This window comes from Kryptolebias marmoratus, linkage group LG22 (assembly GCF_001649575.2).
Source record: "Kryptolebias marmoratus isolate JLee-2015 linkage group LG22, ASM164957v2, whole genome shotgun sequence".
In the NCBI taxonomy this organism is placed as follows: Eukaryota; Metazoa; Chordata; class Actinopteri; order Cyprinodontiformes; family Rivulidae; genus Kryptolebias; species Kryptolebias marmoratus.
In genome coordinates this window covers 18,412,923-18,425,281 of record NC_051451.1, presented here as the reverse complement: position 1 = coordinate 18,425,281, position 12,359 = coordinate 18,412,923, and the positions used below count along the sequence as shown (strand labels likewise).

At 37.8% G+C, this 12,359-nt stretch overlaps 1 protein-coding gene across 3 annotated transcripts in view; it reads left to right on the top strand.

The window, feature by feature from the left end:
* The window catches only part of grid1a (glutamate receptor, ionotropic, delta 1a), a 221,555-nt gene extending 216,744 nt beyond the window's left edge, over positions 1-4,811 (top strand). The window contains exons 15-16 of one of the 3 annotated variants that reach the window (XM_017433071.3): positions 243-483; positions 3,960-4,811. In XM_017433071.3, the coding sequence (XP_017288560.1) occupies positions 243-483; positions 3,960-4,397 (679 nt within the window). In that variant the 3' untranslated portion in view covers positions 4,398-4,811. Of the gene's footprint in view, positions 1-242; positions 712-3,959 lie in introns of all 3 variants that reach the window. The other 2 variants (XM_025009280.2, XM_017433081.3) reach the window with 2 other exon arrangements.
* The last annotated feature ends 7,548 nt before the right edge of the window (positions 4,812-12,359 follow it).

The following is a 12,359-nucleotide window of genomic DNA, read 5'->3' as shown; positions in this document are numbered from 1 at the left end:
TGTGTTGTTTAATTATTTCATCATGATAACAGTGTGGTAAATGTTCTGATTTATTCAAGATTTTCTGTATTTCCTTAGCGTTTGTATTTTAAAATTGTTTAGCAATAATGTGCTCAGTTGTAGTTTTATCAGTTTGTATGTATTCTCGATGAGGGATACTGAAGGATTGGTGTTAACGAAACTACACACATACAGTGAAAATGTGTGAAAGAATACCCCACTTAACTGTATGTTCTCGACAGGATTTTGGAGCTCCAGGAAAAAGGTGATCTTGACATCCTGAAGCAAAAATGGTGGCCAAAGAAAGGCCGCTGTGACCTGCAGAGCCACACAGACGCTCAGCCAGAGGGACGGGCGCTGCGTCTGCACAGCTTTGCCGGCGTGTTCTGCATCCTCGCTGCCGGCTTGCTGCTGGCCCTCCTGGTGGCTGCACTGGAGACATGGTGGAACAGCAACCACTGCCGGAGAGAGCAGCCCAAAGAGGTGACCACCGACAACTCGTCCGGCCAGGGCCCAGGCCTTCTAACCCAGAACCGGGTCATGGTGGCCACCACGGGTCTCCCTGCCCCACCAAGGCCCCGCTCAAGACCCAGACCCCCGGGTCCCCCGGTCCTGCCCAGAGATGCCACTGCCACACTCTACTTTATGGATCCAGCAGGCGCTGACGCCAGTCCCGATTTAGTAGAGCTGCAGTACACCCAGTTATAATAGGTGTGCCCTTGGTGATAGTTCAGACATTACGTGATCAGTTTACTCATTCCTTCTCATGTTGGGAGAGAAAGGGGGCTTATTGAGGGATTCTGAGACTTCCCTCATGGTGACACACAAAAAAGAAAGGGAAAAAGTCACACACTGGTGTTCATATGGGAGAAGCACAGCTGAAAAACTAAAAGTAAACAGTTCTAATTTCAAAATCCCGTACTTCTGAGTTGATATAAACTTCAGTTGTGCTATAGCTCTCTTTAGCTAATCCATTCAAGTCTTAATGCTTCAAATCTCTGCCTTTATCTTGCTGCTGGTAACTGGGCAGCCCTTTTGCATGAGGCGTCCAATAAAACTAAGGCTTGACATGGATCCCTAAACTAAAGTGTGAGCCTTGACCTGCCTGTTCAATTTGACAGTCTAATAACAGTAGATGAGAACACCCATTTAAGGCCCAGTCCTGTCCTGAAAACACAAGAAATCCAACTTCAGTATTGTTGGATTTTGGAGCAGAAAATAGTGAGTTTTTGCTGTTAACTTTTGTTTTTAGTGTTGAAGTGAGTCTGCTTTCATACATACTACAGTCATGATTGGGCGTTATGTGGTGTTTCTGTCCACCATCTTTTTTAATTTAACACTATGCTCTGTGGGCTTGAAATGCAAGTTTGTAGGATTTTTGACAGAGAAAATTACACAAAGTTTTAAAGCACTGAGATATAACTTTAAAATAAAGAGAAGTTCAAGAGCTTCTGTTTTAATAAAAGTTTTTGTGTCTCAGCAAAATACAACAGATTGCAAGCTTTAGCAATCCCTATACAATCACACACTCAGATGTCAGGTTGTGATCGATCATGCAGCTTTTAATAAAGCATTTATTGCATCAATAACCAATGCTCAATTTCATATTACACAATTTGCTTTTCAGAGAGAAAAAGCTTGTATGACTCCCAGATGGCTATACCTGTAGTCAAAAGGAGAATTAGTTGAGGTTATCAGACTTATACCATTAGGTAGCTGTCTTTTGAAAGTGTTCAAGTCCAGTAGCAACTCAAAACAATAAATTTAAATATCATGAGACCCACAAAGCTTTTAAAACTATAATCTTTGCCAAATAAGAAGGCATCAAACTTTCTGCTCATTCAGTTATGAATAAGAGGTAGCACTGATTGAAACGATTAACTCCAGATATTTGAATTTGGAGAACACTTAAACTTTATTTGAATTAATTTAGTCAAAACTCAAGTGGTTGTGGAGCAGCATGATTATTTATTTTAAATACAGCCTCTGTGGATTCAAATAGAACAAAATTTATTTGTTTTGGAAGATGTTGACCAGTTTGACTTGTCCTCAAATGTGTGATTCTCCAAAAATGTAGTGTATTTAGAATATATTAGTTTCAACAGTTTTGAGCTGTAATTAATAGCAAAATGAAGAGTTTTCCTTTTTTTCAAATTATCATGGCCCTATTATTCTTACACTGTACAGACAAAACAAATAACTTGATAAACTGTAATCTTCACTTTTTGTTTGAGTGAAACAAAAACAGATTCAAAGAGTCAAATACAACCTGGGATTCAGCACAGGACATTTTTACAGCTTCTTTTTAAGCCCACAGAGAATGAGTGAATTATATTCAAAGAATTTGGTTCAAATATCAGTTTTAAATGTTTCAACTCCAAGACAGCAAACATATATAGTAGTTATTGTGAAAACCATTTCTAACCAAAGTTAACTGTTAACCTGAAAGGGTTTGCAAAACAGTTTGAAATTGCAGGACATGTTCCCATATAATTACTAACCAAGATGTAAAAAGAAAAGGCTGTTTAGGGGTAGACTGTCACATCATCCATTATCTCATCCCATAATCTGTCCTATTACTTGATGTCTTGATTTTTTCTGACTTAAATGGGTGGACTATAGAAGAATATACAGTATAAAGCCAAAAACAACCATTTGCTGGTAAATGTACACGTCTGAATAATTTTATTTATTTAGTTTTTAATTTGGCTTATAATAATTTCTGCAGATGTGCACCAAAGTCCTGTCATCTTTTATATTTTGCTTCCAAGGAGCCAGAGTTTAATTATTTAAATGTCTTTCAAAGTTTTTCTTTAGTCTTTGGCTGACTTAACTTTTTCAGTCCAGCACCTGACCAATTTCAGAGGGGTAGGTATTTTTGTTGGCAAAGAACAGATTTTTAAATATATAAGAACTTTGTTGCTAGTAGCCTGGTAAATGAAGGGGTTTCATCAAATTTATGTGGCGTACCGGAGATAACAGTTTTGACAGACAAATTGGTATTTTAGCAGCAACAAGATGACACCCAAAAGGCCATTAGCTGAAAACTTGACATACAGTAGAGAATCAATTAAAAGATGATTCATTTCTCAGGTCAAAAGTCAGGACTTCGCTGAATTTTTTCCCTTTGTTCTTAAAAAACGCAGCTTTCACATAATGTTCATCTGCTGTACAGGACTGGACTGAAAAGTAGTGAAATGGCACCCAAAGTCCAAAAGCCCAGAAAATCCTAAAAATACCAAATGTAAAAAAATACAAGTCTGACATCCTCAGAAGCAAAATATTTTAAAGTGGGAGGGTTTAAAAGATTGTTTAGTTTTATAACATCAATAATTACCAACAAATTAATTTAAATGTTTAACAAAACAATTCTTTGCATTTGTGCACTGCATCACCGTGTCTTATTGCAGAAGTGTCACCTCGCGTGGGGTCACAAAGTTGTGCAAAAAAAAAATAAAAAATTAACACTAATGCACATCATCTACATTAATTTCAAAAGGAAGATTATCTCTTGTGAGACTAGATGAGAAGTACTGTTTTATGGCATGTCTTTAAATGTTGACAGCTTAATAACGTATAAAATAAATGTAGTTTTTTGAAATAAAGCAGGAAAAGTCCACAGTATTTCAACATCCTTCAGAAAATTACATGGACATTAGATGCTTTTGATGCGATGATAGAATAGACTGTGTAGTGTACTGAACATAAGCAGCATTGTTAATAATGAGAACTATTATAACCGGTGTCTCTCCATCTTCTTTCATTTTGTATCCTCATCCCATTACCTATTTTAACCCCTTTTCACTGGGCATTCATTTTCACTTTTATTCTTTATAACCCTCTTCCTCAATTACATCCATGCTCTCTCCCCTCCATTAAATCCTCTATTCTCCCTACTGGCTCCTTTTATTTCATACACTCTTTGGCACTGCCTTCCTCCCCATCTATTTATCTTTCAGGACAAAGAGGTGAACTTGGAACAGGTCCACCAGCGTTTGAACAGCCTCCTGGATGAAGACTTGGCCCACAAGCAGCTGCCGGGCCAGTCTATCGAGATCTCCGCCCTAGACATTGGTAGAATGCAGCCCAGCCAGTCTCTGGAGGCCTTGTCTGTTCGAGACTACCCACCACACCGGGGGCCGCCACCACTGTCTGTGACCAGTTTCCTTCAGGAGAGTCACGGGGCAGGGAGGACACTGGGAGCAGCTGCTGGCAGGACCTTGCCCCTGCCCCTCAGCAGTGCCACCATGCCCTCCATCCGGTGCAAACACAGGGCTCCCAACGGGGGGCTCTTCCGGCAGAGCCCAGTCAAAACACCCATGCCATTGTCCTACCAACCAGCACCAGGAGGACCCATCCCAGAAGCCAACGAGCCCAGCCACGGGACATCCATTTGAGCACGACGAACATTCACAAACACTCAAGCTCAAACAGAAGAGTGCAGAACTAAACGGAGTGCCTACAGTATGAGGAGATATAAATAAACATTGAAAAATCAAACTTTTATTACCAGTGAACGTGTCAATGAGAAGACACGTGCCAAGACACTGAGACTTCAATGTACATATTTGTAAGTACAAAGACAGAAACAACATTAAAAAGTGTATTTTGAATATTAAACAGTTGAGTTTAAAAAATATAAAAGTATTGAAAAAAAAATATGACTGTTCAAAAGGCTTTGTAAATTTTGTTCTAAATGAATAAAGGTGACACTTCTTTGTGGTTGTTTTCTAAGTGCCAAGTTCAAAGATGTTTTCTTTCAGATCAACATTTACTGATTGTACTGTGAGGATACATGGAAAAAAAAAAGACATTTCACACTTCAAAACACATTGGAAGAGTTGATTTTGTTTCATAAAAAAACAATAAAAAAAATACCAAAAACACTCAGATGTGTGCTTGAATAAATATTGTGCTACTTCTGTATCTGAGGCTCTGATTACAAAAACAGTTGGACAAAACATTTAAAGGCAGATAGTTTCCTTTAAAGATCTAACCTGAATAATTGATTTAACAACTTTGAAAATGCTTAAATACAATGGACTTTCTTTAGACTGAGCTGTCCTACTAAAACTAGTAATAGATTATCAACATGCAACTCCCACCCCCTTTTCATTTCAGTTTATTAGTGTACTGACTACATGTAGAAGGGATTTCACCAAAGATTGTCAGTAAATTGAAATGCACCTAAAATGCCCCCTCTCTTTTTTTTTTCTCATCTAGTATGTACTCCAAACTCTGAGTGGTTTTAGGTTAGCCATTGTTACCATGGACAATCTACATTTCTTTGACTGCCTTTCCACTTGTCCTGCTTACAGCACACAATGATGGGAACAAGATGGACTCAAGGGCTTCCAAGCTGGTGCCCATTTTCACCAAGAAAAAGAATCCATCACATATTGTAACACATGGTGATCCACCATATATTAGAGTCAACAACTTAACAGAATAAACTGAAAGTATTGGTTAACCATCTTGCCAATATTTGTTGTAATTAATATGAACTGATAATATCACTTGTGTTTCTTCTCAAATGAAGGCCAGCTTGTTCCAATTAGCACAAATACTTCAAAACAAGAAGGAAAAAAAAATACTAAGAAAAAAAAACCTGTCAAACTTGAATACAACTGTTCATACTAGTTTTGACGCCATTACACACCAACGCTCCAAGCAGGCACACATGGGACTGATGGGAACACAACTGAGCCTTGTGCCAAATCCAACAGGAGCAGCCCACACGGATAAGACTGTTGGGAAAGCAAACAATGACTGAGAACAAAGTTGCAGTCTTTGTCATGTTTATGTGGGGGCATAAGTTAAAAATTGACCAGCATGTGGTGCTAAGGCTGGAAAAAAAGTGTTCTAAACTAGAGACATTTTTATTCTCTTCAGGCTAGCTTTTAATACACTGACATTTTCAGAGATTTGGGAACTTAAACTGACGTTTTTATGAATACTCTGACAAACTGAAATAGGATGTGTTAATCATACCATCTGTACACATCTAGGTTTGGCGGTAAAGCCATACATAGCTGGAATTTAAAGCTAAATTCTCAAACCACTAGTTTTTCTAATGTCATCTTAGAGCACCTTGTGCCAACAGCTGGACAGAAGTGTTGTTGGAAGTTTCTCGTTTTTCTTCCAAGCGTGCACTTTAAGAACTTTTGAATTTAGATGAAAAAACAACATTCTTTCTGATCCTCATTAGTGTCCCAAAGCGCAGCAAAATATTTCTGGGGTCATTTACAAAAGAAATAACACTGCTCCCTCCAGCAGTCGCATACGTAGCAAATGTGAGGAGATGTTCTTTGATAAAACAATCCTCACAACTTCCCCACTGACTTTCCTGACCTGCTTAGTTGTGCCCACATGGAGCTCAGTGCTGATACCTGTTTTTAAGCTCCAGGATCTCTGCTTTAATCTTGTAGTCTGCCACTGCAGGTAACAAATCAAAACACTTTGGGAAAGGCTGTCGCTTCAACCTTAAGTCCCAATTTCACATCAACCCAGCAAACCAAGCTAAAAAAAAAATGCCATTCTGCTAAGGATAACACTGTTGGTACATTTCTGGATAGTGTATAACCATTTTATGGAATGTAGCTTTTATACATTATTACTGACTGTTTTACCATGTGCACAATAAATAATTTCACAAACGGCATCTATTTTAATGGGTTCTACAATTATCCCCTCTGGTAATTCTGCAGACTAAGTTATAGTCATTTTTGTGTTTGCTAAGGTTGATTAGTTGTGGTGATGGTCTTGAATCAGACTGATAGATCCAATGATTACTTTAAGCTTGTTTAAAATCTGTTCAATAGTGCATCAGAGGTTTAGACAAATGCACACACCCCCACGCACAGACACAGGAAAAAACCTTACTGCCCTTCTTACGCAGGCAGGCAATTGATGAAAGCAGGCTTTGGCTTTCTGCAATACTGAAAACACACAATGCAGAATCAACTCCCCCCAAACAGTTTCACAATCATTCATACACCGAATCCTGGTTCAAAACCTCACATGTTGGCTGGTTAGGTAAACAGCCCACAGGTGGTGAGAACTCATAAGACGGTCAGAAAGGTGAGTGACACCGATGAGAACTCAACGGCTCTTGAGGTGTGAACAACTCCTTAAGCATAAATGCCTGAAAGTCACCAGTCAGAACTGAAGAAGCTTCTCTGGTGAGAAGTAAAATGCCTCCAAGAACCAAGAGATCCCAGTGCCTTCCGTTCAAGCACCTATTCCAACAAGCATCCCTCTTACTTCAAGACTCAAATTACCTTCCGTTTATCTTCTCATAGCTTTCTCCTGACTTGTTGGCTTCAGATATTTAAAAAAAAATCTAAAGTGTCTTTGCTAAATCTAAGGTTTGATATTTGCATCACCTCACTTTTACTCATAACAGTCATGAACTAATTGTAGCATTATCAAGATGATTAAAAATGTAGACCTTAAAAAAAAAATCTTTGTGATCAAATCCTTTTCGTATGGTGCTACCTAACTTTGTTCTTCTCGATTTTTTTTCATGTAAGACTTTAAAGCTTTTAGTTTTCATGTAAAGACATATTACAAATTGTTACAGATTAAGTAAATAACATGTTTTAGTCACCAAACTCAGAGGGATTATAACCACAACATCACTTTCACATAGGCAGCGGTTTTTCAGCACTTCTGAATTTGTCTTCATGGGAGTTCCTGTTGCTCTCTTTTCTATACGCTAAGCTCACTCGAGCCACTGACGTACACTGCCGGTTTGGTGTGCTGCATTATTCAGACCAACATATGGCTCCTAGATTATATTTAGAGTCACCATCTGCTTCTTTGTGCCCATTTACACCTGAGAATTAAATAGTTTTAACTGGATAAACAAAGAAACCCTTCAGATTAGTCATTTCTTGACAAGCAAGAATCTTACCAGTTGCAAACACTTCAGTTCAATCACACTGCCTTCTTGTCCTCATGTATTATGGCATTCAGGAGTATCTAAAAATAGGAATGAAAACCGTCATTAAAAGCTCTGCTGCTCATTTTGTAGCCTAAAGAAATGCCAAAAAACAGCATAAGGACAGAACTTTGTAAATCACAAAAGGGCCAAATCAATCAAGTCAAGAACACATCTGTATTTATTGCCATCACAACCTTTATAAGATCGTACAGCAGCTAGTCGCACCGAAAATGAGACAGAATCAAACATCACCCCCACCGCTGCACAAAATGATCAGTTTTAGAGGGAGGGGGTACAATCTTACAAATAAAATAATAAAATAGTGCACTGGAGCCAGCAGGTAACACCTCTGTGGAACAGAGTTGATTTTTTTTTTTTTTTTTTTTTTTAGAAAATTTATGAGACAACAGTATCCCCTTCTATAAGACAGAAATCTAACACTCACTTTCCCTCTTTGTGCTCTACAAGCACACATTTGGATTGAATCTTCAGCACTGCAGGAAAGTTTGTTACCCTGCTGTGTTCCCAGCTCAAAGCTGATAAGGCAGATAAGCCGGTATGTCTAGCAATAACCCATTAGACATGAGATCGTGATTCGGTAATGTTATTTTTGCTTCTGCCTTTATGAATAAAATGATTAAACTAATAATTCTAATGTACTACAGAACAAATTTATTTTATGTTGTATCTCTAATCTATGAAATTAAGGTTATAAATGTATCAGAAGTCCTAAACGCCCATAAATTACATGCTGTAATAAAACATGGCAAGCAATTTTAAACAGATGATTCCACTGTGTACAGGTATAAAATAGGAGGAAGGTTTAAAGATATCAGAACTGGATTACGTCCAACCCTAATTTCAGCAGGCTTCACTCCATAGCACTGTGCTATCAAAGATAAAAACTTTGAGATGAAAAGGAGTACTTTAAAATTGCTCCCCTATAGTTTGAAAGCACACACACACACAGTTCCACATACTTGTTTATATATATGGCTGGCTTTGCCCACGTGTGTTGAAATCGTGACCTCGTCACCTTTCCTATCTGGCAGTTGTGTTTTTCCAGTCATGGACATGCTGCTGAGTGGAGCTGTAAAGTCTCGTTTGCTGCACCGAAAAAAAATAAAATAATAATAAAAAACTAAAAAAAAAAAACTTCCGACCTCATTCTGGAAGCTGAGCCGAGTCTTGTCTGAGATACACTTCCTGTTTTTGCCTTACACAAACAGTCCGCTGCCATCTCTACATGTCAAGGCTCATCTAACTCATGGCCTTTCTCACCTCCACATCAGATACACAGCTCACAGAGGCCCTGCCTCGCTTCAAAGGAAAGAAAAATATCCCCAGAGGTAGCCGTAACACTTTCATCTCAGTTTATTGAAGAGATCATCTAAAAGACAAATCCTCTTTATACATTGCATAAGTCGGGGTGAAATGAATACAGTGCACTGTGCACAGAAGTAAAAATCACATAATAGCTTCAAATTAAATGTAAAACCAAAATCTCCATCAGTTCATCATGTAGCACATTATAACAGGAACAGAGACTTTGCAATTACAAAATTTTGCCATACATGACTCGCATGAATAGACTGTATAATTAGCTCGTGTGGGCAGTGTGAGGCAATCTGCTGTAAAATAACTTCTATTCTCCCTGCGGGGAGATCACTGACCGTCTGTCCAGACTGCTGCTGCAGCCTTATTATCAATTCATTGAGCCATTGTACCTTTGAGTGCGTGAAGGGCTTTCACCTTAATTTCTAGGGCATTTTCTTTGTTTCTTTTTTATTTATTTAAAGAAGGCAAACATTTTAATTATCTTTACAATATTTATCAGTTGACATATTAGTTTTATATTATTAATTTTGTTTTAAAAGCAAAAAACATAAGCCTTCATACAAAATTAACTGTTATAAATGAACAGGTCTTTAAAACCAACACACACACACACACACACAAAGTAGCTTCAAATGTGACCTCTCACCATGGTAAAAGGCAGGCTTACTTTGCTTTGCTTTTAAGACCCGTCTGTTGCATGAAAGCCATCTGTCAATGTCATACTTTTTTAAAGTACAGCATAGCTTGAATTGGATAGCCTAAATTCACGGTAAAGGAAACGTTTGACATTAAAAAAAAATGCCAAAAAGATCTGTCAAGATTTTTCTCTATACAGTAAATATGGCCAAATCAAGGCCAACAGTTAGCTACCCTACAAACAGTTTGCGTAGGAGTACTTCCTGGATTCAGTGAGAATCCAACTGAGGTGTTCTTTGAATGGGATAAACACCAATCTGAATGTTAAGAGACTCCAAAGCACTCTCTCCTTAAATGGCTTATGTAAGACCAGTAAAAAATAAAATAACTAACGCCAATGCATTTTAGCATACAAGCCTTCCTCAGGGAGTCCTTCTTACTAACTTAAACTAAGACACCCACTGTACAAAGTTCACAAATTACCAACCTGAATCCAGTGTATCCAAGACAAAATTCAAATGAGGTTGAAGTTTTACAAAGGTTTAACTACAGGATGTCTTAGCCATCATTTTAAAAAGCATTGTAAGTGCAAAAATATCTCAGATGGCACTTTCAGCTCATCTATATGCATGTGTGCACCTGACTCATGCAAGCCGTTTTATATGACTAATTCAGCGACGATCTGATGCCAATAACAGGATCTACTGGTCAACGGGCCCACATTTACAAAGCTAATTTGGTGATTTTAAGCATATGTTGGCTAGATCTGTTTATTACCATGCCAAAGTCATCTAAATACTGAATATCAAAAGCGGCTGTGGTGGGCTTTCACCGCTTTAAGTCTTGGGTTTAAAAGTAGATGTTGATATTTTTTAGCCTTTTGAAATTTATACCCTGGTATACAATATTACCGTCTGCCCAGATTTATTTGTCACATTCCTATACTACTGCATGTAATTTTAGGGTTTTGGAGCTTCTTAACAATTCTTTATCTTTTATTTGTTTGATTGAAGATGCAGCACAGGATTTTTTTTTTTTTAATTGCTAATGCATCACTGGATAAAATGATTGAAAGAATAACAGTTTCAACAAAAAGGTTAAGAACATTCCTTAATCAACATGTCACATCCAAAAAAAAAAAGTTTTATTTTTTTCTCTTTGGTAGGAAATGCTGACACGCTGACCTTATCAGGTCTAAGCAGAGGATGGAGCAGGATGGGAAATCAGCCTGCTGCTCTGAAGACCCAATCATGGGTACATACATCATGCTTATAGCACACAGCGGAAAGGCTGGTGCTAGACTTGGTAGTTGAAAATAAAAGTAATAGAGTCTCATCTTTCAAACACAATAACACAATGAATAACTGCACAATATTTATTTGCAAGCCTCCAAATATTGTTGAGATATTTTCATCTGGAAGAAAGCAGGGAGCTGATTTACCAACAGACAGAGTCTCACTGGAGCCAGGGGGCGGTGAACCGACGAATTACACTGTTGCATTCCCGAATAGAATAAATTAGTCAACAGTTTTCTGAATAAGAGAAAAACAAAATGCGTCGAGACAATAGAAGAGTGCAGAGTTGAGCTTTATTGCACACTAAGGTAAAAAAAAAAAAAAACTTATGGTGTACACTGTTGGGAGTGAGAGACGCCCAACTCAACTTCTTTAAACAATGGTAAAAAGAAAACTGCACTTTGCATTATAATAAAACACTGCAGCTGAAACTATGAATTTTTCATGAAGCAAAAAAGGCCTCTGCAGTGAGAGTACAGGTGTTGCACGATATTATTTCATATTGATAAAGCTGCTTAAGTGCTTCACTGTTAAATTATGTATTCCTCACTCCTCATTAAACTATTTGGTGGTCTTTTCACTGTAGATGCTGTTTATTTGACTAAATGTGTTCAAGCTTTGAAAACAATTAGTTTGTAAATTGTTATTTTTAAAAAATACTTTAAAAAACATCTTTAATAAAAAAATATGTACAAGTGAGCTTTAGGAGCCTGGAGGGTTCTAAAGTGGGGACACTTATCCTACTAAAATATGTATATATATATTTATGGTGAACTATAAATTTTCATTAAAAGTGAGAAATTTCAAACCGGATTTGCTTATATAGTTTTTACTTGAGTATATAAATTTGAGACCACAAACTCCAAAATGGATTTTTTTTTCCTTGAACCAACCTAGCTTTGAAAATTTGTCACTCAGAGCTAATTAGATCTGCAGCAGGCTCAGACGTCCCTGTCGGACAAGAACCATGAATGGGTAGCTTTGCAAGCAAACTGCATTTTGTCAGCTGCTCAGAGGCGCACCGATCATTTTTAATCCATCTCCTGGCACAGGGAATGTCAGAGACCAATAGATACCATTTAAGACAATAGAAGGAAATTCTCTCCGACACATGACTCACAATGAGACTCTGCCTATGTGAGTAA